The sequence below is a fragment of the Dermochelys coriacea genome, chromosome 6 (assembly GCF_009764565.3).
Source record: "Dermochelys coriacea isolate rDerCor1 chromosome 6, rDerCor1.pri.v4, whole genome shotgun sequence".
Lineage (NCBI taxonomy): Eukaryota > Metazoa > Chordata > Testudines > Dermochelyidae > Dermochelys > Dermochelys coriacea.
Window position 1 is genome coordinate 32,542,888 of NC_050073.1, and position 27,435 is coordinate 32,570,322.

General features: G+C 40.9%; 1 protein-coding gene across 5 annotated transcripts in view; it reads left to right on the forward strand.

The window, feature by feature from the left end:
• Nucleotides 1–27,435, forward strand: part of MICAL2 (microtubule associated monooxygenase, calponin and LIM domain containing 2) — a 187,606-nt gene that overhangs the window by 52,616 nt on the left and 107,555 nt on the right. For all 5 annotated transcript variants that reach the window (XM_043516720.1, XM_038404231.2, XM_043516721.1 and 2 more), the window contains exons 3-9: nt 11,309–11,516; nt 14,135–14,251; nt 17,790–17,891; nt 20,270–20,425; nt 21,516–21,616; nt 24,926–25,183; nt 26,882–26,997. In XM_043516720.1, coding sequence (XP_043372655.1) covers nt 11,309–11,516; nt 14,135–14,251; nt 17,790–17,891; nt 20,270–20,425; nt 21,516–21,616; nt 24,926–25,183; nt 26,882–26,997 — 1,058 coding nt within the window. The remainder of the gene's footprint in view (nt 1–11,308; nt 11,517–14,134; nt 14,252–17,789; nt 17,892–20,269; nt 20,426–21,515; nt 21,617–24,925; nt 25,184–26,881; nt 26,998–27,435) is intronic.

The following is a 27,435-nucleotide window of genomic DNA, read 5'->3' on the forward strand; positions in this document are numbered from 1 at the left end:
GGGTAACTCAGATCCCATCCATCTAATATCCCTCTCAGGGGATTAGTCCTATTTACCCTGAATATTTAAAGATCAATTACTTACCAAAATCACATTATCCCATCATACCATCTCCTCCATAAACTTACCGAGTAGAATCTTAAAGCCAGATCGATCTTTTGCCCCCACTCCTTCCCTTGGAAGGCTATTCCAAAACTTCACTCCTCTGATGGTTAGAAACCTTCGTCTAATTTCAAGTCGAAACTTCCTGGTGGCCAGTTTATACCCATTTGTTCTTGTGTCCACATTGGTACTGAGCTGAAATAATTCCTCTCCCTCTCCTGTATTTATCCCTCTGATATATTTATAGAGAGCAATCATATCTCCCCTCAACCTTCTTTTAGTTAGGCTAAACAAGCCAAGCTCCTCAAGTCTCCTTTCATAAGACAAGTTTTCCATTCCTCGGATCATCCTAGTAGCCCTTCTCTGTACCTGCTCCAGTTTGAATTCATCCTTTTTAAACATGGGAGACCAGAACTGCACACAGTATTCTAGGTGAGGTCTCACCACTGCCTTGTATAATGGTACTAAAACCTCCTTATCCCTACTGGAAATGCCTCTCCTGATGCATCCCAAAACCTCTCTTCTCTTCTTCCTTACCCTTCCACCTTCAGCAACTACCTGCTGAGCCCCTTCTTCATTTTCCAACTCTGCAAACCTGTTCCTAAGCTCTATTTCTCCTTCATTAGCCCGTCTTTTCCTCTGCCTGGTTCTTTTAGTCACATGCTTCCACTGACCACTTTCCAAACCCAGTCTCCCCTCAAAATTCCCCAGCCCTGCTTCCATCTGTAAGTCTGAGCTTTTCCCTTCAGATACCTCACGTCTTTGCTCCATCATCTGCTCAAACCCCTTCCTAAACTCAACCAGACTTTCCACCTGCATCTCCAAACCTCGGATCTTTTCCTCCATCAGCTCTATCAGACGGCATTTCATGCAGAAAAAACTCTTACCAGGTCCCCCCTCCAGGATCATGTACATACCACAGCTTCCACATCCAGTCATCCTCATTGTGTCTTCCACTACAGGAGTCACTCCTACAGCTGCCTCCGTATCGGTCATCGCCTTCCCACCTAAATCCTGTTAATCTGGGAAACACAAGCCACAACAAAAAGACCACACCCCCAACCCCAGCAAAAGCAAACCCCAAACAAGCTCCACAATACAAACTCCCACTCAAACTCCCCTGTTTACAGCTCTGTTTGCTAGCTCCTGTGCCGCTGCAGCTGTCTGATTGGATCATGTCTCATTAAAGAAACACAGTTAACTGAAAATTCACACTTTTTTTTTTCTGAGATTTGTTTTTTAATCTACTGTAGTTATAAGGCACATAAGACACTCATTCCTATACCAGGAAATAAACCACTTTCTTTAGCTTACTGTATGTACAGTCAGTTTCACTGGAATCTTATATAGTCATTGGTCGGCTTCGTCCAACGTCCGTATGGGTCAGCAACATTAGAGAGGGAAGGGGGTGTGTGTGTGTGTGTGTGTGTGTGTGTGTGTGTGTGTGTGAATATAAATTTTAAGAAAACCCCTATAAACCCACAAAAAATTGTCAGGGGCATTTGGAGGCAGATCTAGTATCTGAAACATCTTTTTAACTTAGTTTCAGGTTGGCAGTGATTCTTTTTAATATTAACCTTCCACAACATGGCATCATACCCTTCCTAAACTTAGTGCCACCTCCATCAGCAAAAGCCTAAAGGCTTGTCTACACTTACAGCGCTGCAGCTTAGTGAAGACGCTACCTACTCCAACGGGAGAGCTTCTCCCATCGATGTAGGTACTCTGCTTCCCTGAGAGGCAGTAGCTATGTTGATGGGAGAAGACCTCCCATTGACATAGTGCTGTCTACACTGGGAGTTCAGTCAATATAACTGCTTTGCTCAGATGTGTGGATTTTCCACTCCTCTAAGTAACATAGTTATACTGACAAGTTTGTAAGTAGACTGGGGCTTAGTGTCTTCTTTTGTCACCTTTTTAATTGGACTCTTTGTGTAGTAAGGTACTCTTTCACATAAGGGTGGGTGTAAGGCCTGCCTAGGGAGTGCACCATGCTGCATGATAGAGTGAATTACAGTGTCAAGGGCTGTCCCCAAGGATGCTCTGCCTTCCATTTCTCTGGTGGGTAGCCCTAAGGACTCTTGATGACATCTCCTCGACTGACATCCACTGACATGGTGGTTCCCAGGGAGCTAAGTCTTTCTCCTATGTAGTCCCTAATCTAGCAGAGCGCTTAAATCCAATGGGACTATGCATGTTAGACTGGGGTCATAGGCTAGCCAGGGCTTGAATCATAAAATTTTATGTTATTACATATTGCTAGTTTGTCACACTGATTAACTTGTTTTTTGTAAAGGAAAGTTTTGAGTGTGGGTATCTTATTTTGACAGAATCCTACATGCAAGATTCTGTCTTTTTAAAAATTGGATATTACCATTTTCTGTCACATTATACAATTTAATCTATATTGGTTATTCTGGTCTGTTGATTCAGGGACACATTTCCCATCTGACTGCACTTTTACATCCTATGACTGACAAAAAGAAAAGGAGTACTTGTGGCACCTTAGAGACTAACAAATTTATTAGAGCATAAGCTTTCGTGAGCTGAAGTGAGCTGTAGCTCACGAAAGCTTATGCTCTAATAAATTTGTTAGTCTCTAAGGTGCCACAAGTACTCCTTTTCTTTTTGCGAATACAGACTAACACGGCTGCTACTCTGAAACCTATGACTGACAACGAGCTTCTGTGCTAAAATTGAAACTGGCAAATAAAGCAACCAGAAATTGTCATGAATCTACTACAGAGCACCCATGCATCTGCCAGAAATGCTTCAATTTTTACTTATAGAGATAAAATAAGGAGAACTGTTCCGGGGAAATCTTTCCATCGACGCTTCTGTTAGCTGTCTGCTTTAGATGCTCATGCAGCTGTTTTTCCTTGAAACTGTTCCAGGGAAATAGTCATTACTGATGCAGAAAAATTATTATATGTTATGGTTATCGTTCATGGCATCGTGTTTAGTTATATTGCAAGTAAACATTGGCCCAGTTTCATGCCGGGTATGATTCTATTGCAGACAGTGGAGTTGCACCAAGGATTAATCTGGCCCACTGTGTAGCCTTTAATAGTGTCCTTAACTTGAAGAAGAGTCAGCTGCGGGGAGAGGGGGAAGAGTGGTGAAGGCAAAGCAGTAGGGACTCGTTATTTCCTGCATGCCATGAAGGAATACACCAGGTATCCACTTCTCACCTCGGTGAGGTTGGAAGGGCATCATTATGGGCCAAGAGCAGTGCCAATGGATCCATCTATTAAGATAAATGAGCCTTGGGGAAAAGGGAGCAATGGCATGCATATGCGATAGTCCTCATATGAGACAGACGTGACTTTTAGCTGGCGTGGGGTGCATGAGGCTAATGCTCCACCTCCATAATGTCACAGTCATTCCTGTAGGCAAAGCTTTGTTTTCAGAATCAGGATTTGATGGAGATTTATTTCATTTCTGAAGACAACCTTATCTGGAGTCCTTTTGAGCACATGTGTGTTTGTGGCTGGGTTTAGGGTTGTGTCTTGCAGGCAGGAGTCCCTCCTCTGGGCTGAGTTCCTCTCATTTAACTGTCACAAATGGGTGATGCACTAATGTTCTCTCAGCTCTTACTCCTCTTCATGTATAAATGGAAATGTCCTGACCCACATATTGGATCCATGGGTGGATTCTTGTTCCTGGGTGAGCACCCCCACACAAGCCAGGGTTGGCTATGATTGATCTGATTGCTGGATCAGTGCCTGAAACCTACCACTGCCAAAAAGTCCATGTATCTTTCATTTCCATTGTTGTTGTTCTCAGTGTTGGAACCTTTCTAATTTTCAGTTTTAATGTTGCAGAAAAGTATTTTTTGTTGTGTTTTTTTAAAATATTTTTCTATTTTCCAGTATCCTTTTTGTATAATGCCTGGATCTCTTAGGTAAGAGAATGGCATTGCACTTAATAAGAAAATTATTATTATTATATTTTAACATGCTGAGTTGTAGGCTTTGTTTATTTTTAATTACAGAAAGATTTTTTTTTTTTTACCCTATTTTCAAGGAGTAGATTCCTTGAGTTTGGGAGTGTAAAGGGTGGATGTTCTGTATCTGCAAGGTAAATGAGTAGATTGTTATTCCTGTAAGTAAAGTGAGCAAACAGGATTTTTGTCACCAGATCAGATAGTTTTCTCCTTTTAACTTGCTGATAATTATATAGTCCTCTCTGTGCTTGATCTCTCAGATACTTTAAACCCTAACTCCAGTACCCCTCAAACTGATGGAATTAGTCACCTGCAGATCTACAGCACATTAAGTCACATTAGGCTTTTCCAGGGTACAAGTGTTGTGGGTTCCTGGTGTGCCTGCTCCACAGCAGTTACTTGAGCCCAGGCCTGTTGCCATCTGTCCTCTCCACAATTTCTGCCTCCCAGCAGGAGGAATCTGCTCAGGGATTGTTGAAAATCCATGTCCAGAAAGGAGAGGCACAAAATAATTCTGGCTTTGCAGAGTTAACTTCTGCTCTTATTTGGCTCAGTAAACTGATGCCAGTTATATCATGCAAAGGGGTTTATCTAGGTGCTACATTTCTCAAATGCATGGTTGGCGAGAATTTGATAGTTTGACTTATTCTTTGAGTGGGGCCCATTTTGAAGGTAACAAATTTAATTTTATTAAGATGATGTTGAAGTAAAAAGAAAATGGTACAGAGTTTAGGCATAGAGGTTTCTGGTTATCAGGGAATAAGGTACAGATTATCAAGGGGTGTGAAATTCGGTTTCGGAGCGGGTGGCGTAAAGAATACATAATTTGCAGTCTCCCCGATTGGGGGTAAAAGTTTAATGGGTCAAAGTACAGACACTGAGATAACGGGGTATGTTCATCTAATAGCTATGTTCAGGTGTGGAGTATAATGAGTGGATACGATGATGGATTTACCCTCATTTGGTGGGATTTAATGTTCAGAGAGTTTATAGTTCCAGTTCATATGGTCCAGTGGAAAAAGTCTCTCGGTCCCTTTCCCATAGTTGATGCACGATGTTGTACCGGCTCACACCTTCTGGTACTGTCGGTCGCCGGTGATGTGTTCGATGTAGATGTCCCTGGACCATCGGAGGGTGTCCGAGACCATGAGTGCCGCATGAGCCGTGCGTAGCATCGACCGATCCCATAGGTCCGCAGCACACGCTCATTGCAGGGGTCCCAAGCGCACAGGGCTCTGACTATCAGGGCATCCATCTGCACCTTGTAGCCCTTTGCTCTCAGGGTGTTGGCCAAGGGGGCATACTTTTCCAGCTTACGAGCTTGGGCTTCGTGGAAGGCCGGGGTCCTGTCCTCAAAGGAGACCGTGACGTCGGTGCCTTGTCGGTGACCACCACGTCAGGTCACAACTGGCTGTTGGTACTAGGGATGGCGCAGTTCATGGCGACCTCCCCCAGGCGCGATGCGATGGCTTTCACCAGGCAGTTCTGGATGGCGTTGTGGCGCAGCTGCTAGGCTCTGGAGTGGGGCTTGCAGCTGCACAGGACATGGGGCAGAGTCTCGTTGGAGTAGCCGCACTTCCTGCAACGCTTGTCTCAGTTCCCATGGTGGACGGCTCCGTTGAGAGGGATGCAGTTGAGCCGGGCACGGTGGATGAACCGCCAGAAACAGGTGAAGCTGCCCCTGGCGAGGAAGTGGTTGCTGGTGTCCCACTTGCTGGTCAGTTCGAAGGCTTTATCCTGGTCCGGTTTACACTTCAGGGTGTACTATATCTTCACTAAACTACAGACACACACAGCATATTTGGGAAACAAAGCTTTCGTGTATATATATTAATTTTAGTTCAAAACCATTAAAGTGATGCCAGTGCCCACTGCTTTCTCCACCTTCAAACAGAAATGGAGCTTGGCATGTTACTGTCTGCGGTAAGATTTTTATAGGAAACAGATTTATACTTCAGAAACAATATGGTACTCTCTACAGGTACCATAAAAATACCCTATTTGTTCAATTAATATCTGAAGTACCTAAGATTGATAAGATGTGCATGATTTTATTAATATTGTTTAAAATGTAAAATAACTATTACATAGGATAGTTAAATTTTGAGGGGGAAAAAAAATGACCTGATGACAAATTTAAGACCATACTGCAGTTTAAAGTGACCTGTATATGAAAGAATGCTTCAGCAAGGTGTATATAACTAGGAATGTTAAAATTACTTTAAAAAGTAAATCAATTGAGTAAATCCACTTCTAATTGATGATTTTGTGTCATGAGTATGAGATCTCACAATGAAAGGCCTGCTGTACTAATAACCAGAATGGTGTCATTCATGTTCGACCAGAATGGCAAGACAAGTAATTGAAAGTAATCTGGATTAAATTATTATGAAAAGTAATGGTACCTTGATGGTTACTTTAGTAAATCTGGTTACAAATCTGTTTATGATAAATCAATTACTTTAGCAACCCTGACTGTACAACTGGCAAACAAATATGTGATTTGATCCCTGTAATTCCCATTATAGACAAGGTGATCAATTTTCTTTGTATGAAGATGTATTGGCCTTTGGAATTTAAAATTTGTGTCTGTTTAATCAGTATTTACAGTCTTAATTAGAATCTTGTAATTTCAGCCTGTCACTTTTTTCCTAGGGTGTGGTGTGGGGAGCAGACAAATGGGAATCAGGAGCTCAGAATTCTATTCATGGCAAGGCCACAGGCACTCTGGCTATGATCAAGTAATTTAGCCTCACGGTACTTCAGTTTCTCCATCTGTACAATACTATATAGTACTTAAAGTGCATTTAGATCTGTGGATGAAAGGTTAGTCATATAAAGTATTACTTTATTTTAAGAAAGGACAAAGCCCTAATTGTAAGCAGGTCTTAATTAAAGTGGGTCTCAATTATAGCTTCTTATACCTATAAAATACACTTTTAAAATAGTGTAATAAATTAATCTTTTGTCATTTTCAAAACCTATACGTTAGCTTGCAAAGTGACAGATAACCATATTATTCTCTTCTTTGTTCACTTTTCCTCCCTGTATTCTTGTCTTCTATTCTGCTCTCATTTTAGAGGCTACTCACATGTGTAAGTGTTTGCAGGATCAGACCTCTAGACTGTAAATTCCTTGGAGAAGATCTGTTTTTATCTGAGTTATGAAACACCATACACCATATAAGGCCCTATGTAAGTAGGGTAATAAAAAAGTGTATCACCTTAGCTAGAGGAGAATAAGGCTGCAGTGTTCATTCTTTGTTGTGGACTTCACAGAAATGTAGCCATTATCTTACTGCTACTCTTTGGTCCTCTATGTAGCCCCTTGCTTTCCTAATCAAACACTCACTTCATCCACTTGCAAGAGAAATATGGACAATATGGGGGTCATAGTAGATCACAAGCTAAATATGAATCCATAGTATAAGACTGTTGCAAAGAAAGCACACACCATTCTCTTATGTATTAGCAGGAATGTTGTAAGCAAGACACAAGAAATATTCTTTTGCTCTACTCCACACTGATTAAGCCTCAACCTGAGTACTGTGTCCAGTTTCAGGCGCCACATTTTAGGAAGGATGTTGACAAATTGGAGAAAGTCCAGAGAAGAGCAACAAAAATGATTAAAGGTCTAGACAACATGACCTATCGTGGAAGCTTGAAAAAATCGGGTTTGTTTAGTCTGGAGAAGAGAGGACAGAGAGGGGACATAGCAGTTTTCAAGTACATAAAAGGTTGTTACAAGGAGGAGGGAGAAAAATTATTGTTCTTAACCTCTGAGGACAGGACAAGAAGCAATGGGCTTAAATTGCAGCAAGGGCGATTTAGATTGGATATTAGGAAAAACTTTCTAACTGTCAGGGTTGTTAAGCACTGGAATAAATTGCCTTGGGAGGTTGTGGGGTCTGCACCATTGGAGATTTTTAAGAGCAGGTTAGACAAACATCTGTTAGGTATGGACTAGATCAGTGGTTCCCAAACTTGTTCCGCTGCTTGTGCTGGGAAAGCCCCTGGCGGGCCGGGCCGGTTTGTTCCTCGGTCCGCACTGCTTCCAGCAGCTCCCATTGGCCTGGAGCAGCAAACCGCGGCCGCTGGGAGCCGCAATCAGCTGAACCCGCAGACGCGGCAGGTAAACAAATCGGCCCGGCCTGCCAGGGGCTTTCCCTGTACAAGCAACGGAACAAGTTTGGGAACCACTGGTCTAGATAATACTATTGCTATGTCTACACTGGCAATTGAAAGACATAACTTTTGTCTTTTAGAGGTGTTAATCCCTCCACCCCTGAAAGACGCAAGTTTTGCCGTGACAAGTGCCAGTGTGAATAGCGTGTTGTCGGCAGGAGAGCCGCTCATTGGGGGTGGAAGTTTTTTGTTGGCAGGAGATCTGAAAGACAGTGGCTACACTGCACGACTTTTAGTAGCATAGCTGTAGCGATACAGCCATGTCACTAAAAGCTGTGTAGTGTAGACATATCCTTAGTCCTGCCATGAGCACAGGTGACTGGACTAGATGCTTCTGGAGGTCCCTTCCAGTTCTATAATTCTTCTCCAAAGTTATCTTCAATTACTGTGGTTTCCCTCACCTGATAGAGGGCTTTTGAAAAGCAAAGTGATCCTGGATGATAAAAGTAAAGGGAGTTTTTTTCCTTTGGCTTGAATGGGAGCAGAACAAAGCCTTTCAGCCCTGAGTAGCTTTGTGCCAAGATGCCTTTTGATTTCCACAATGCTAGTCACTACAGCTCAGAGGTCAGTTTCACCAGACTTGTTTGTATGTCAATAGTCACTCACCCTGGAAGAAATGGCTTCACCTAATTGTGTGAAAGCAGTGATAAATTCATTACCTTCTCAATATGGCCAATAATGAGCCAAAAGACTGGCTTATTAGCAGAAAAAATATAGAGCTACGGGTTTCATGGGTTTTGCTAGAATGGTTGCAGTTTCTGTTTTTGCATATAAACAGAGAACTTGTTTTTTCCATGTGTTGTTTCTTTCACCATTAATAAAGGTAGAAACCTCAAAACTGCAAAAAATAATCTTTGCAATAGATTCTTGCTATTCTTGGCTCCAGAAGTTTCCAAAATGGATGATAAATTGTCAGTAGGAGTGAGCTGTACATCACTGGAAAAGCTCTCCTGATAAATCAAAGAACAAATAACTCTAAGACATGAAGACAAATATGTTTATAGATGGTAACCATGAATGGTGGCAAAAATACAATTACTTTTCACAGTGCTCCCAAGCAAGTTGGAAGATATCTTGTTAATGGCCGGGGGGGTGGGGAAATTCTCTCTCTCTCTCTCTCTCTCTCTCTCTCTCTCTCAAATTTGAATACATTCTATCCTACAGCATCATGAGGAAATGTTAGTGTGGGGGGTTTTATCAGTTGGCAAGAGCCACTATGACTAAATCTCAAAAGACTACTTTTAAAAAAAATTGCATGTATTTATATATAATATTTCTTGTCTGCCAAAAAATTCTGATCAATCCATGTATGGTCTGTATTTGCAAAGTGCTGCTAGCTGCTTGCTCAACATTACTGGAAAACTGCGTAGCTGTAAATGCATTCACTTACTTGTCAGAACTCGGAGTTCCCATGTTAATCATAACAAGTTTGTACAGAGAGGAACTGACCAAGCCTCTGCCAATAACCCCATTCTCTGATGCTGGTAACATCTGCACTGGATTTTCTTCCTTTACATAATTAGATCCATTGATGTTTTCTTAGTGTTTAGCATACAGTGTGCTATGTTACTCTGAAAGTACAAGTTTACGTAGGAGTAAGCAAGCCTGGGAAATGGCTGATGGAACTGATTAGCTTTAATTAATGATACTTTAATACCTGTAGCATTTTTTTTTAAATCTACAGTACCTGTTCATTCTGTGAAAATTCCACTATTATTGAATTTTTAAAATATTTTACTTTACAAAAAGATAATTGTAGCTCTTCTCATCATTGGTTTCATTAAAGCTTTTGCCAAATAACTTTTATCTGAGATGTAAAACTTTAAAACAAATGGACAGACCAAAATACATAAATAACCCTACTGTTATGAAAAAGAAATGTAATTAGAACCAGACTTGCATTCAACTAGGTTTAGTTTACAGTAAGTTCTTGCTTTTGAAACTGTAATCACTGTCTGGCTATGTGTGAGAGAACCAAAGGAGCATGTTTTGATTGTGAGATAATGCACTTATAGCATAGGACATCATCTACCTCATAGCCAGAACTTTCTGAATTAGGTCATGCACACCTCAGTGGTTAGCAGGCTTAATTTGTTACCTGAACTGATTTTGCTTCTCTAATAATTTGAGGTGATTTTTTTTTTTTTTTTTAATCAAGAGGGGCTCTTTCTAATCAAATAATTTCTGGTGACCAAGTCAGAAAATGTAAACATCTGATGCACGTGCAATTTTCCAGAAATCACAGCTTTCTGGCTTGTAGAAACTTAAAGCTGCAGGCCAAAATTGAAATCCATATATAGGTGAGATTTGTGCTTAGGCACTTTGAAAATCCCACCCTAAGGTGCCTAAATGTGGACATAAGAGCCTAATTTTAAGATCCTATTTTTGAATATGTTGGTCAGTGTTAAAACAAAGTAGAATAGGCTCAATTCACAAGTACTGTAAATCAGGGTAGGTCTAATGACTTCACTGGAGCTATGTTGATTTAGGTCAGCTGACGATCTCATCCATTGTATTCAGAACACTGGCTAGGCTACAGGAAAATATAACTAAGTAACATGCATTGTGGAGAAGTCTTTTATGATAAACTAGTATAGGAATATTTGGGGATTACTTTTAATCAGTGGACTCTGGTCTAATCTGAAGATTGCAATAGCGCATTGATGTGCCTCTTAAAACAAAACAAAACAAAATCTGTTTTGAGACCATTTATTCTTCATTTCCAAGACTCTCCTGTTGTCTGCTGCAAGTCATTTTGAAATAACTGTTATATCCTTCAGATTTATTTACATCTACTTAGAGCTGGATGAAAGCATTATATGAATAATTTTTACCATATTTTTCAATGGGTACTTACTTTGATGTCTGTGTATGAGACACACTCCGTTAAGTAAAATATTTGATGAATATTTTACTGCTTCATTTGTCAACAGCATACTTGAATATTTCTGGAGTTACATGATCAGCTTTTGATACAGTAGCATTACTTCAGTTGACAGTTTACACCCTTAAGGTGACTTGGCAATTTTATACTGACTTCCATTTGCATGAACAAACTTCTTCTTTCCTCCCTCAGTGTCTGATTATTGGAGGTGGTCCATGTGGTTTGCGGACTGCCATAGAACTTGCCTTTCTGGGAGCCAAGGTTGTGATTGTGGAGAAGCGGGACACTTTTTCAAGAAACAATGTGCTGCATCTCTGGCCTTTTACAATTCATGACCTCCGGGGTTTGGGAGCAAAAAAATTTTATGGAAAATTCTGCGGAGGATCTATTGACCATATCAGTAAGTACCAGTGACTACATGGAAATGTACAGTTTTGTTGAATGCTTGATATGCAGAAAACTTGCTTCAGAAATATTAATAGAGATCTTTTCTGGACTTGCTGGGTAGTGTTCCTTTACCAAGATAGTAATGACACATTCTGAATAGACACGGAGAGAAAAATCCCCAAAGTCAAGCACTTCTGATTTGCCAAAATTGCATAATCTTATTTGAACAATAACCTGTGCTCCTCATCAAAGCTTTAAGAGAAACCTTGTTTGGACCTTTTTTTTAATTGCTGTCCACAATCAGTTTAACAGACTTCATTGTAGGCTGTCTCTAAAGTGTACTCTAAAAATAAAAGGTTTTACAGTTGTATGAATGACACTGCTGCTTTATAGGTAGTGCCTTAATTGTACTATGTGCCTCACAAAATACCGAAAAAGGGATGGTGTCTACCCAAAAGGGATTTTAACCTAACTTGGACAAAAACAAACCTCCTGGATAGCATCTTGAGTGTTGGAGTGTTTGCAGATATTATTGAGGAGGAGAACTTCTAGAGAAAATGGTACCAAAAATAGTAAACCAAATGTCTTGTTAAAAACATGGAAATGAGTTTTGATCACCTTAGCGGGGCTATCTGCTTTTTCTTATAAAGAAATTGGGATGGAGGAGAATGACATCTGACTGTGTGGCTATCTGTTTTCATTTGAATGTGTATTCATCACGTTATGACTAGATGCAATTTAGATGTATGTTTGATGTCTGATACGAGTTAGATAGTGGGTTGGTAAACAAATGTCCTTGTATATGAAGGTTGAAAGCCTGGCCCCACAGAAGTCCATGGGAATTTTGGCACTTGACACGTCCCATTTTAAGGCCCTGTTTTCAGTTGCTTAACTTTTCCAAATTTTAGCTCTTTGGGCTGAAATTTTCCATGTCAAGTGTCTGTGTCCAGATGAATTTTATTTGAAAAAATTTCAGACAAAATGCTTCAGCTGTTTCCTAGAATGAGGCTAGGGATAAAGATATTTTGGTGACGTTTTCTTTGAGAAGCTCTCTAGCATCTCCGTAGTTTAGAGCAGAGACTTGAAATTTGGCAGGGGAGTGGCTATTGTGTCAGAGATGTTGGCTTTCTCCATGAAAATCTGCCCAAATTTGGCTAAAGGATAAGCCTTTGAAAAATTGCAGTAGGGCATCCTCTGTAGGTATTTACTAGATCTGAGAGAGTCTGTGCTCTCAGTGCTCCCCTTGCTGGCATTCAAGCAGTGTGGAGGAGAAAGCGGTCTGAATCAACTGCAGTGGGGACAAGAGCTAAACTTGGGGCAGCAGCGGGGGAGCAAAAAATGGGAAACAGTCTTTGGGGTGTAGGAATGGCTGGACTAAGAGACTGGGATGAGAATCCTGAGGAATGGGGTCTGGGATTAGCTAGGTGAGAAGAATGGGACTGGTATGAGGAGCTAGAGGTTGGGAAGAGATGGGAGTAGAGTAGGGCAAAGTTGGGGGAAGGGGCAAAAGGGTTGAACTTGGGGAGTGGACAGAAAAGAACTTGGGGAGTGCCCATTAGCACTTGGAATAGAGCACTGTCCCCTCCAGAGCTTGAAGTGGAACCAAAATTCCTCTGCCTTCCGCAAATACCTGTGAAATCCTGTGTCTGTGTCTCATCCCATTCTACTGCTAGTCCACACAGAGGAGAACAACTTACTACTGCTGCCATTTACTCCATTAGCTCACATGGCAGAGAACTGTGTGGCGGATCAAAACTATGTTAAAAGAACATGATCAAGGTTACAGAATCAAGCACTCAGTAAAGTTAGGAAATATTAAGGTTGCCTATGCAATCTTAATTGAGATGCCTTGGGCATATGCATTATGGTACAGTCTTTAACTGCATAACATTCTATTTTTCCCACAGGACTCTTTCCTCGTTCAGTGTACAGGCTGGACTTGTTGTGTGATGAATCCGAGTTGTGTAGTAAAGGAGAGTAGAACTGCTACTTCAGTTATAGAAGTTGGAAGGCGTGTAGTGAAGACGAAGGATTATCTTGTGGTTCAGGCAGTGGAATGCTGCCCTGGGAAGTAAATTCTACCCCTGCCCTGCCACAAAGTGATGCTTGGCAAGTCACTTAAACTAAACTTTTCACAGGAGGTCATAAATTGTGTATGTGCCTCATTTTCTGGGTGCCTGTCTTGAGACCCTGGCCCCCATTTTACAAATGGGGAACTGAGACACAAAGATTAAGGTAAAAAAAAATCCACTAATTTTGGATACCCAATTTAACATGCCAAGGACCTGATTTTTCAGAGTTGTTAACGTTATTTTAATACTTGATAGCTTCAAAACACAGTTCCCACTGTCTTCAGTTGTGAGCGCTCAACTCTTCTGCAAATCAGGTCTCAGGGTCTCAAGTGAGGCACCAGAAAATGAGGAACACACAGTTAATGACCACCTGTGAAAAGTTAGGCTCAAGTGACGTGCCTAGTTTCTACGGACTCTGGCAGAGAAACTGAAAACATGTTATGTATCTGTACAGTGCCTAGCACAATATGAGGGCCCCAGGTGCTACCACAATATTAATTTAATAAAGGAAATGCTGTTACATAGTTTAAAATGACAAATGTGTTATCACTGTTCATAGGTATTCGACAACTTCAGCTTATCCTCTTCAAAGTTGCACTTATGCTGGGAATTGAAATCCACGTGAACATAGAGTTTGTGAAAGTTCTGGAACCTCCTGAAGATCAGGAAAACCAAAGTACGACTGACTTGTGACTTCAAATAACAAAATTAAGAAGCCAGTAACTTTGTCCTATTGAATTACTCTCATTTGTATGAAATAACTGTATTATCATTTGTGAAATAATTTCTAATCAAGCCAAGGTAGCACACTTCCTCTTAAAGAAACTTGTATCTTTCTTATGAAATGGTATATGGAATCGCAAGCATGATAACTGTTATGGTGTCAATACACTGATCCATTTAAAAATATACCCTGGCCAGAGAAGTAGAGGTTTCTCATTATGCCTGCTGGCATGTACTTGAGTTTTTGTAGGGAGGCTAGTTTGGCCTTCTGCTGTCTTGTTGGCATGAGAATTTTAGATTGATAAATATGAATTCTGAGGATGTCTTTAAGACCCATGAGCCAAATGTTCTTCTTTCTTCCATCCTGTGTGACTCCCATTGACAGTCAGTACCCTATCAGAAGTTAGCAATTCTCATTTAATGGTATTTACCAGTGTGTATATATAAATAAAGCTGCGAGTCTGTCTCAGATGTCATGGATTCCATGACTTTCCGGGACTTCTGCAGCATTTGGTGTGATGGCCAGGGGTGCACCTGACCAGTTCAGCCAGCCCCTGGGCCAGCCTCACTAGCCACTCCTGGAGCAGTCTTGGGCCACCGCCTTCCCCACAGCAGCAGCAGGAGGAGTTTGGGTGTGGGAAGGGGCTCAGGACTGGGGGTTGGAGCACGGGAAGGAGTGAGGGGGCTCTGGGTGACGCTTTCCTTGGGGAGCTCCCAGGAAAAGGGGTGACATGACCCTCCTTCTCTCAGCTCCTAGCTCAGTGCACTGCCTCGCCTGCAGGCACTGCCTCCGCAGCTCCCCCTGAGCCAATGGGAGCTTCAGAGCCAGCTCTTGCGGGGGGGGGGGGGGGAGGAAGTAGTGCGTGGAGCTAGGAGCTGAGGGAGGGACATGTCCTCACTTCTAGAGAGCTTCAAGAAGCCAGGTAGGGAGCCTGCCAGCCCTGCCAACTCCTCCCCCCTAGCAGCAGCAGGGGTCCTGGCCCATGCACTGCTGCCCTCCTCACCCAGCAGGGGTCCTGGGCTGCTCCTCCGCCACCCCCCCATGAGCACCCATGCCCCCCTGTAACTATACCCCCCCCCCCGATTTAATCGGGTTTATAGTACAAGTCATGGACAGGTCACGGACCATGAATTTTTGTTTACTGCCCATGACCTGTCCATGACTAAAAATACCTGTGACTTAAAATATAGCCTTAAGATGTGTGCAATATTTAATATAGACTGAGAAAGTTTTTCCATTTTTTATCTTGGTGGCTAGTACTACTTCTGTGTTGGTTTTTTAATTGACTGGGTAGATGAAATGAGATAAAGGGATACTAGTTATGATTGTGAGTATTTGTATTTAGAATATTTGTCGTTAATATAAGTACAGGTAATTCAAACATTTTCAGATTCTGTTTTAGGTTAATGAAAGTGATGCATCTTTCTTTAAAAGGTTGTAGCATTTTGGCTAGATTTTATTTTCCCCTCTTTTTTTGTGTTAGATTAATTGGAATCTGCTTAATGGTTTTTAAAATAAAACTATTAGGGTCCAATTCTGCAAACAGTTTTGAGTGAGTTGTTGCATTGAGTTCAAACTGGGACTACCCATGTGAGTAAAACCACTTGTGTATGTATTCACAAGATTGAGCCCATAGTCAACATAATGTTTTATATGATCCAAATGAAGGTGTTCCTTTCTGACACGAGCTTGCAAGCTTAACCCTCATCGTTAGTGGGAGTTGCACATAGCTTTGATGTCAATGGAAGTTGCAGGCAGATGTCTGAGAGCAGAATTTGGTTCAGTTTGAGAGGAAAATAGATTTTTATCCTAATTGCTTTCCTTCACATTCTAATAATGCTTCTTCTGTAACAAAATGCAATATCTGATTTCAGAGTAGCAGCCGTGTTAGTCTGTATTCGTTAGGTTGGATAGGTTGTAGATCCTTGATGATGCGTTGGAGAGGTTTTAGTTGGGGGCTGAAGGTGATGGCTAGTGGCGTTCTGTTGTTTGTTTTCTTTGTTGGGCCTGTCCTGTAGTAGGTGACTTCTGGGTACTCTTCTGGCTCTGTCAATCTGTTTCTTCACTTCAGCAGGGGGGTATTGTAGTTGTAGGAATGCATGATAGAGATCTTGTAGGTGTTTGTCTCTGTCTGAGGGGTTGGAGCAAATGCGGTTATATCGTAGCGCTTGGCTGTAGACAATGGATCGAGTGGTATGATCTGGATGAAAGCTAGCTACCTACATGCCTCTAGCTCCTAGAGGCATGTAGGTAGCTAGCTTTCATCCAGATCATACCACTCGATCCATTGTCTACAGCCAAGCGCTACGATATAACCGCATTTGCTCCAACCCCTCAGACAGAGACAAACACCTACAAGATCTCTATCATGCATTCCTACAACTACAATACCCCCCTGCTGAAGTGAAGAAACAGATTGACAGAGCCAGAAGAGTACCCAGAAGTCACCTACTACAGGACAGGCCCAACAAAGAAAACAACAGAACGCCACTAGCCATCACCTTCAGCCCCCAACTAAAACCTCTCCAACGCATCATCAAGGATCTACAACCTATCCTGAAGGACGAGCCATCGCTCTCTCAGATCTTGGGAGACAGACCAATCCTGGCTTACAGACAGCCCCCCAATCTGAAGCAAATACTCACCAGCAACCACACACCACACAACGGAACCACTAACCCAGGAACCTATCCTTGCAACAAAGCCCGTTGCCAACTCTGTCCACATATCTATTCAGGGGATACCATCATAGGGCCTAATCACATCAGCCACACTATCAGAGGCTCGTTCACCTGCGCATCTACCAATGTGATATATGCCATCATGTGCCAGCAATGCCCCTCTGCCATGTACATTGGCCAAACTGGACAGTCTCTACGTAAAAGAATGAATGGACACAAATCAGATGTCAAGAATTATAACATTCAAAAACCAGTTGGAGAACACTTCAATCTCTCTGGTCACTCGATCACAGACCTAAGAGTGGCTATACTTCAACAAAAAAGCTTCAAAAACAGACTCCAACGAGAGACTGCTGAATTGGAATTAATTTGCAAACTGGATACAATTAACTTAGGCTTGAATAGAGACTGGGAATGGATGAGTCATTACACAAAGTAAAACTATTTCCCCATGGTATTTCTCCCTCCCACCCCACCCCCCACTGTTCCTCTGATATTCTTGTTACCTGCTGGAATTAGCCTACCTTGCTTGTCACCATGAAAGGTTTTCCTCCTTTCCCCCCCCTGCTGTGGGTGATGGCTTATCTTAAGTGATCACTCTCCTTACAGTGTGTATGATAAACCCATTGTTTCATGTTCCCTGTGTGTGTATATAAATCTCTCCTGTTTTTTCCACCAAATGCATCCGATGAAGTGAGCTGTAGCTCACGAAAGCTTATGCTCTAATAAATTTGTTAGTCTCTAAGGTGCCACAAGTACTCCTTTTCTTTTTGCAATATCTGAATAAGTTTTATTACTTGTTTCTTTAGAGATAGGTTGGCGGGCTGAATTTCTCCCAATGGATCACCCTCTGTCAGAGTTTGAATTTGATGTTATTATTGGTGCAGATGGTCGCAGGAACACGTTAGAAGGTAGGTTAAAAAGATATTCTTAAGCTCAATAACTGTCTTAAAGTATAGTGGAAAGGCTAAGAGCTAAGGAGAACAGAAGGGAATGAGTTATCTCCCTTCCTCCCTAAGTGTTTGCATATATGACAGTGGAAATTCCTTTATGGCATGTCTCCTGCCTTTATTATAGTATGTTCAGCTGTACTCCAACAAGTGAGACATTTACTTCATTACTGATTCTTAGGGCCATCTCTGCCAGTTTGTAGGGATCATATTGTGGTGGTTAGTACCATAAGTCCCTACTGCAAGGTTAACAAATAACATGCTGGTTTAATTTTATGGTGATTTGACAAAAATGTGTTGGGAACTGCACATTCTTCATGTCATTTGTCTCATAAGTCAGCTGAATATACTTGAAATAATGATCATATGGTGACTGCCAGGTATTTTAATGAACACATCAGAGGAGTTGTTCTTGGATGGTTGTGATTTATATCAGAAGCAGTCATTTCAGTAACACATGTAAGAGATGATAAATAACTGGAAGGAAAGGAAGATCCTGTTGTTACATCTCTTAGTCATCAAGCAGAATTCCAACTCCCTGAGTTGCCTTTGTGAGTGAGACATTAGCTAAGCAGCTCTGGCATCACATGAACAAACCTGTTACTTAATTACATGTTGTTCTGATGGCTTTAATTATACTCATATTAGTTTCAACTCATCAAGTTCCTTATTTCCCTTTTTATTGTATTAGTTTGCTCCAAATGTCAGCTTTTTCTCCCATCAGCCAAACACAATACAGTGTGTATAGATTCCCCCCCCCCCCCCCCCCGTAACTTTTTAAAGTTGAAAAATTTCGGACATGCTTCCTTGGGTGTCTTTGCTGAAAATCTGTTGCAGGATTCACACATCAGCAAAACAAAATTACCGCCAGTGTTATGTGTTGGGGGTTGCAGATGTAGCAAAAATCTTGGTGGCCCCTTTAGAGAAATCATTGGGCTAAGAGAGAGTATTTGATGCACACCATAGTTTATCAGACTAAAGACATTCATAAAATAGTGATAATTTGCACATTATACCTCTCCCAAGCAAAGGGTGAGTTCGAAACTGTAATTTAATTATTTAATACATTATAAAGTATTTTTGGAGCGGGGGTAGGTGGGTGGCCCTGAATATATCGAGTTGCCCTACCGTATATTTTGTTTGGTCACCCCCCCGGCCTCCCCCCCAAAAAAGAGAGAGAGAGAGAATGAATAAGGGAGAGAGAATAAGGGAGAGAGAGAATAAACAGGCCCTACCTGTTTCCTCTTTAAGGTCCTTAAAAATGCAACCTTCAACTTAATGTTGTATATCTTTATTACAGTAAAGAACTGTAATTATAATAAGAACAGAAATACACACCTACAGACAAATCACTATATACTGTGAATTTCTTTATTTTCCCTGATACTGACTATGAAATACACTAGCTGAAAATCAAAATTTTCACAGTTGGTTTAAACTACTCCCTAGGATCCTGATGCTGCAAATATGCGTCTGCTTAAGTTTACACAAGCTAGGTATCAATGGACTGCTCAAATGCATAAACATAAGCAGATGCTTATTGCTAGATCATGACCTATCCTCTCTCTCACACACTTTTTTCATAGTTGTAGGAGCCAAATATTTTTCAGATTTTTCTGTGTTCCTCCTCTTCATTGTTGACCCCCCCCCCCCAAAAAGCAAGTTAAAACTAACCAAATAGTAAGTGCTATCAAAACTCTGGCTCTTTCCTAAGTAGCTTTTACAAATATTCTCCCTCATTATTTTGATTCACATTGTTTTAAAATTTTCAAGTAATGAATACATGGGTTTGTTTTTGCTGCATGCTTCCCGCTTCTTCCCACCCACCCCAGAATAAAAAATAAACCACCAAACAAAAATCCAACCTTCAACTTAATGTTGTATATCCTTTATTACAGTACCACATGTGTATCTGCAGGTCTTTTGGGGATGGGGATATGCAGACACTTGAAATGAAATGTGTGGGATTTTGGAAAAAAGAAGGAATCCACTGGCCATAAACTGGGGGCTGGATTGGTATTTGTTTGTAAAAGAGAGAGCTGCCTTGAAGGTTCCCCCATCCCAGAGCATGGTTGTAAAAACTTTGGCTGGCTTTACACACTATCCAGGGTTACAAGAACTTCTCCCTGGATTGCCAGTCTTAATTGTCACTGAAGGGCACTAAAATGTTGGAGAGATGTAACTCAACTTTGTTTAATAAGGCTGCAAAAGCTGATAAGTAATACAATATTTCAGAGAGTTTGAAATTGGCAGCCTTAAACTTTTCAAGATATGTGGGCCAGCCTCAACAAATGAACCTCAGTGTTGCTGTAGTGTTAATTCTTTTCCTTGTTCTCCAGGTTTTAGAAGGAAGGAGTTTCGTGGAAAGCTGGCTATAGCTATCACAGCCAACTTTATCAACAGAAACACAACTGCAGAAGCCAAGGTGGAAGAAATTAGTGGTGTCGCTTTCATCTTCAATCAAAAATTCTTCCAGGACCTTAAAGAGGAAACGGGTAGGTCCCTTATTCTCTTTTTTTTTTTTTTTTGCGGGGGGCGGGAGATGACCAAACAAAATATATGGTAGGGCAACTCAATATATTCAGGGCCACCCACCTACCCCTGCTCCAAAAATAGTTTATAATGTATTAGGTAACAAAGCAATAAAATTCTGCTGATTTAAAATCTTAGGGAAGGAGGTGTTCATACAATGGAATTTTTTTATCATGGGTGTTACCACAACCTGGATCTTTTGGCATTTTCATTTTTCTCAACTTTAAAAAAATATTTTTGATACAAACTATAACTTTTTGTGAGAAAACATTCTCAATACCTAGAGATTTCCCTTAAGGAGAGCATGCTTTGATTTCTTTGTATTAGTTCACATATTGTATGTTTTAAGCACCTCATAAAATATGCTCGCTCTTTTTTGGAAGTGTCATTGTCTATTTGTTAAGAAAGTACTTTTTGAAGTGCGTGTTGATTTGCTGTCTATAGGCTTTTATATCGCTTTAAAATAAAATATAAATAGTTTATATAATTTATAGTGAACGACTTTAAATCAATTGTATCTTGGGTTAAACCTTCATCCTTGGGTGTGTGAAAAATGAGCCCAGAATAGGGCAACTTCCACTAGAAGTATAGTACGGGTATATACTTCCATTCCCTGGTTTCGGGGGGATTCCCACATTGCAGCCTGTATTTTAAATTAACATTTTGAGCACCATGCGCTTGATCCTACTCCAATTTAAATCAATTAGCATTTTATTGGAGCCGTAGCTAGGCGTATGGCAACCTACATATTTTGTCAAATATGGATCCCATTTTCCCTTTTTTAGAAGATTATTTAGAATGCTAGTAATAGCAAAAAATATTTTACAGCTGGTCAAGGACTTTATTGTATTCTGTATTTGGGGCTCCTTTGTTCTATGCACTCTGCAATCTCAGTTGGGGACTCCAAGTATTTACATTCGGGAGGTACCTGAACTAAACTTAAATGAAAGATTCTTGTGGGGACTATATCCATTATTGATGGCAAATGGCTAAACTAATGAAAAAATTCATTTAAGTTAGGTTTTCTTTACAAATGTCTTGTCGTCTTTTCAGGAATTGACCTGGAGAATATTGTTTACTACAAAGATAGCACTCACTATTTTGTAATGACAGCAAAAAAGCAGAGTCTTCTGGACAAAGGAGTGATTATCAATGTACGTATAGATGCAGGGCAAAGCCCTCTATTTTATTTGACTGAGACTACATGAGGGTGGCTGAACGGAAAGTTTTAATTGACTCATTTGATCATTTCATGATTAGAGTCTGAATCACTTAGATGGTGGTTTACCTGTGTTCGCTTAATTTTTAAGCGAGAACACAAAACTCAGAGAACTGAAAATGGTACTGCTTAAATATGTCAGTTCAGAAACTGGTTGTAATATGATCTTGAGTCACCCTGGAAGAGTCATTGGCTACACAGGCATTCATATCACTTTAGACAATAAACCTCAGTGACTCAAAAATCAAATTAGGAAAAACTGTGTATGTTCAGGCAGCAAACTGAGAGATCCTCGGATAGAGTCCAACACTGAAATGTTAAATTGTCCCAAATGGGTGAAAGGCAACAGGAAGGTCACTTTTAAACAAGTTGGCCTTTATAAACAAGTTTCAAAGTACCTTGTAATTCTTGAGTGTCCAAACTGAGATGATTAAAGGGCCTTAATTTTCAGAAACTGAAAATGCTCAGCACTTTCGGAAAATCAGGCCCCTTCAAGATGTCTCCTGTTAGGCACCAAAAAAATCACTTGTCATTTTGTAACCTTGCCAGAATAGTCATAATAGACTAGAATCTTCCTAGGAGGAAAGAAAGTACCTGTATGTGGGCTATCAGAATCTTGTTTGGCTTGTGGATACTATTGATGAGACAAAGTTGTCACCCTTTTTGGAAACTGCTTCTCTGAGTCCTTGGTAACTATTTTCAGCTTAGAGTGTAGAATAGTGTTCAGCGAGGCAGGGAGATTGGAGTATTCTCACCATTGTCACCAAAGTCCCACTTTGAGTAGCCTCCCCTTTGTGACTTGCTACAGGTTGGGACTCTGGGACTTACCATCATACCAGTGGACCTCCCTATCCCCCCAATCCTGAAATATGTTCAGAATGGACCAGTTGATGGAACAAAATGACATCACTGTCTCCAGGACAGTGATCCGGATGACTCCTGCAATGTCTTTCCTGGTTTTCATTTTGTCTAAAAGAGTCCATCTTAGTCACCAGGACAAATCTAACTTTGCAATGCTTTGCCATGACCACTTTTGAACTAAAAAGCAATGCTACGCAGCCTGACTTCAGGGTTGGGCTGTTTAGTTTTTGTTTAAATGCCTTTCATGGACTGGCCAGAGGACAACAGAGCAATCTAGCCAAACCCTTTCCCTACCCAGGAGGGTAAAGCTGTGATACTGGAATGGCTAACTGGATCGTTTGTCATGTGCTGTGGCTTTCCAGCAGTTATACTGCAACTGAGAGACAGAATCTGCATTTCCCAAACTTTAGCTAATCTTTTTTCTGTTCCCTATAGATCAGATCAGACTTCAACAATAAAACCTGATAGTTACTAATCTCCCCAACAAGAACATTTAGTACTATTTTAGAGACTCACAAGCAGATTATTCCCCATTGGAAATAATGCCTGAAATTGTCTTGGATTTCAAGACACTTTTTTTTTTTGTTTTTTAAATTTTGTAGGTGGTGGTTGATGTACAACAAGCAAAACCAAATTCCTGTCAACAGGCCACAGATATAAATTTCTGTTCCTTTTATATTGCCACAAAACTAACAGAGTATCTTTAAAGGAATTCTGTTCTAAAAGCACTGACCCATTGTCTGGCCCTGCAGGAAGGAAAACAGGAGGCAATGGATGTGGTTTGAGCAGGCTACAACTTGATTCACTTTAAAATATCTGGGAGTACTTGGCAATATATTGTGCAGTGCAGATATCATTACATTTCACCTCTTTCGAGAGGTACTGTCAGCCCATTTATCTTAAAGCATAAATCCCCCTTCCCAACCTGGTCCAAGCCAGCCAATTGCTGGGACCTTGCCTCCCTCCCATCATATAAGAGTTAAGGGGCCTGAAAAGGGAAGAGCCGGACACTACAAGCCCTGAACCCTCTACTTAGCTTTCTTAAATCCCCTTCCAATTCATTTTATCCAATAACTGTATCCCTTCCATACCAAGTATCTGCACTGGACATCTGCCACAAAGAGACACTAGGTTGGCTGCCTCACTGCTTCCCTAGCTGGGTTCCCAGATATTTGCTGATATTTTTATCTAACATTAGGGAAACGCTATTTGCTTCCCATTCAGATGGGTATACCCCATTCTCCCTGAAGTTGGGCGCCCAATAAAATATGTCCAGATGAAGTGGGCTTCTCTGGAACATCCCCTTCTCTGGTCACCTAGAAGAGCAATCACCCTTCCTCCCCACCTGATCCAGCCATTTCCTGTTCAGACTGTTCCATCCAGGTAAACTTTCCACTTCCTCCCCCTCTGCCATCAGTTGCAGAGGGCTCCCCTTATAGGGGCAACACTGCATGCAGCTGTGGTGAGGACATTTGCACAGCATTCACCATTGTTTTTCTCAACTTAATCCTATTTTCAGGTCTCTCTCATCTGGATTATGTACACATTCAAAAAAGTCCTGTTGTGGAGCTGAAGCCACTTAACTAAGGTCACAGGCAATTGGCACATCCACACCATTTCTTTGATCCATTTGTGTCTCGTGCTAAACACAACCTGTCTAGAGATAACTGGGCTAATATGAGTTCTGCAGCATCATCCATCTAGGATGTGCCAGGTCAGGGGTCTCGTCCATGATTAAGCTGGAAATAGAAATCGCCTTATCAGTCACTGATGGTAAGCAGCATGACCCATAAAGAAAGGGTCCCTGCGAAGTTGAGCAGTTTGCCTTCAACAAATTCTTTCCTTGCCCAATTTGTAGATATTATGTCTTACACAGTGTCAATGTATATACAGTTCTAAACCATAGGCTCATCAGTATCCGGTCATATATGCCAGATCACTCGTCACTCAATAGGATGACCCTAAGTCCTAAAGTGCAATATTCTCAGTAGTGATGGGACATGAAAGACAGAATGCATTGCATATTGATAAGTAGTGGTGATGATACCTCCTCAATAGGAGGGTAGTAAATTTACCAAAACAACGTGTAGCTAAGGGGAGGAGGGTGAGAAAAACACTATTTTCCATTGCAAGTAATAATGCTTATTCGGCTTGCGGCATAGAGAGTTACTATTTCTGGATTGGGCTTAATATATAGTTTAAAATATTAAGCTGTGTGTTTACATATTAACAAGTTTTCTAAATATTTAAGTAGCAGCCAAATTTCTCTCAGTACTTTGCCACAAGATGCGATGTTGCCATCTGCTGTGTGCTAGTCTTTTTTCTGTCCCTGCATTAAAATATTTTAAAATCTCTCGTATTGCATGTGTTTTTGTCTCTTCAGGACTTTATTGATACCGAGATGCTTCTCTGTGGGGAAAACGTAAACCAGGATAATCTGCTGTCATATGCAAGGGAAGCTGCAGACTTTGCAACCAATTACCAGCTGCCTTCCTTGGATTTTGCGATTAATCACTATGGGCAGCCAGACGTGGCTATGTTTGATTTTACTTCCATGTATGCCTCTGAAAATGCTGCACTAATAAGAGAAAGGCACAGACATCAGCTCTTAGTTGCCCTTGTTGGAGATAGTTTACTTGAGGTATACCTAGCAGCAACAACAAAAAGCATTTTTAAATCCTTAAAGTAAAAAATATGTTTTTAAGCTGTAAGAGGGGTTTGGTTTGGTTTTGTTAAATCGCAGGTTCAAGTACTTTGGTAAATGCATTCAGGTTGCTTATTTTGACAGTATAATAACCAGGAGGTGGCAATGTGAATTTTATCTGGTAGCTGGAATAAGCATAAATCTTTCCTGAAAAGAGTAAAATTAAGAAGATTCAGAAACCAGCTGAGCTGGCCACATATTTAATATCTAGTAACAGGCAGCTTTTTTACTTAGTTTTTCAGCTTGTTCATAATTTCTGTTTGTTTAAAGGGACACTGACAAGTTTTGAACTTTTTAAATGACTCATTTTTTTAAAAGCTGCAATTTCTCACAGAATACCATTAAATAGAATGGCTGGATTTAATTTTTTTTCTTCCATCCTTATAAGGTTCTTTTAAGGAGAAACAGGAAATAAGGGGGAAACAGTGAGACTGCTTCTACATAAAACACTGGCAAATGCATGAAGTATAAAGAAACACAAAATCCAGAGAAACATGCTGACTTCTTCAATTAGGTGCCACTTTAAACTAGTGTGATTAGGTCCAACACTTTGACAGACAACTTTGCTTTAAAAAAACAAAACAAAAAAAACCCTCTAAAGTTGGAGGGGGAGTGACTCCTTATTGGTCATGTCAGCTGTACTAACTGGGCCCGATACACATATGAGCAAGTGTCTGCAGAAAGTTTACCTACATGAGTAATTCCACGGAAATCTTCAAAGGAGTTGCTTGTGTGTGTAAATGTTTTACTCATTATTATTCATGCTTGTAAATGGCTGTATCAGAGTGGTGTGGCATTATGGGCTTTCTTCGTCTCGCACAAAATGGAGTACATGTTGATTACTTGGCTGACCCATACACTCACATTGCCATTAGAGATGGTCTAAATGTCCATGGACCCTCTTTTCTTTGTCTTGCAATAAATGTTGTGAAACGTTGGTGCTTTTTTTCTTTACACTGGAATTTTCTCTCATTTTCATACCATAACTTGTCAGTAACAAATGCCTGGTTAATGATCTCTGATGCGGATTCCACTTGTATGTAACACAAGTTGTGTTTCACAGCTGAAAACAGGGAGCCAGGTCCTCTGCTGGTGTAAATGGCATAGCTCCCTTGACTGCAGTCCCAGGCAGTCAGACTGTCCTGCTTTGTACTTTTGATGCTAGAAGTATACGTTAGAGTGAACAAGCAGTGTACTCGGTATCACCAACCCCCGATGTTCAGAAATCATCTGTCAGATCCCCAAAACATCGTGAGATTGGCTTAAAAATCAGGAGTGAGTTTAAAAAAAAAAATGTTGGATCTTTCTACTTCCCTTCAGGTTTTTGAATGTTTTAGGGTTCATGTTTTCCAGCTGTTCTCTGCATAAGAGCTTGAAATTTTCTTTGAACAATGAATATACAAATAAAAAATGAAAGCTGAGATTCTCATGACTCCAGGAGCTGCGGCTTTGAGGAAAAAAACACCAAATATCCTGAGAGCTGGCAGTACTGTACACTAGAACTTTCTCTGGCCTAGCGTCTCAGAATGTGTGAAAACCTATCCTGCAAGCCCACCTGGCAACTGCTTTAGTGATAAATCATCTTTTAAGAAAGACGAGGGATAAATATGGCTAAACTGCAAATATTCTTTACAGCCCTTCTGGCCGATGGGTACCGGCTGTGCAAGAGGCTTCCTAGCAGCTTTTGATACAGCATGGATGGTGAAGAGCTGGGATCAAGGAAAACCCCCACTAGAGATCCTTGCTGAACGGTAAACTCTTCCTTTCTTCTTCCCCTCCCATTTAAGCAAATTTTAAGGGAATGTGGTGGTAGAAGATGTTCAAGGAACAGTGCAAGTAACAGAAGTATTCTGCTTACCTGCAGTGGCAGTCAGTTCATTTAGGCTACTGAACAGTTTTCAGATGGCAGTGACTTCTAGGCCTCGTCCTGCGAGTTACATCTGCTGGTGCAAGGATCCACTGATATGGAGTAATCTGAAGGATTAGGGCCTAAGTGACTATTGACCTAAACCAGGTTGAAACTTTGAGGAAGAGGTGTAAGGCTTGGTATCAAATGACCAGCCCCACAAATCTTCTGGTCCCCAAGCACTTGTTGTGAAATCATCTACTTTTAGTCAAAGAACACACAATGTTTTAACAGCAGTAGTCTTCAGAATTGGTACCTCCATTTTTTAGCTGAGCCTTTTAGT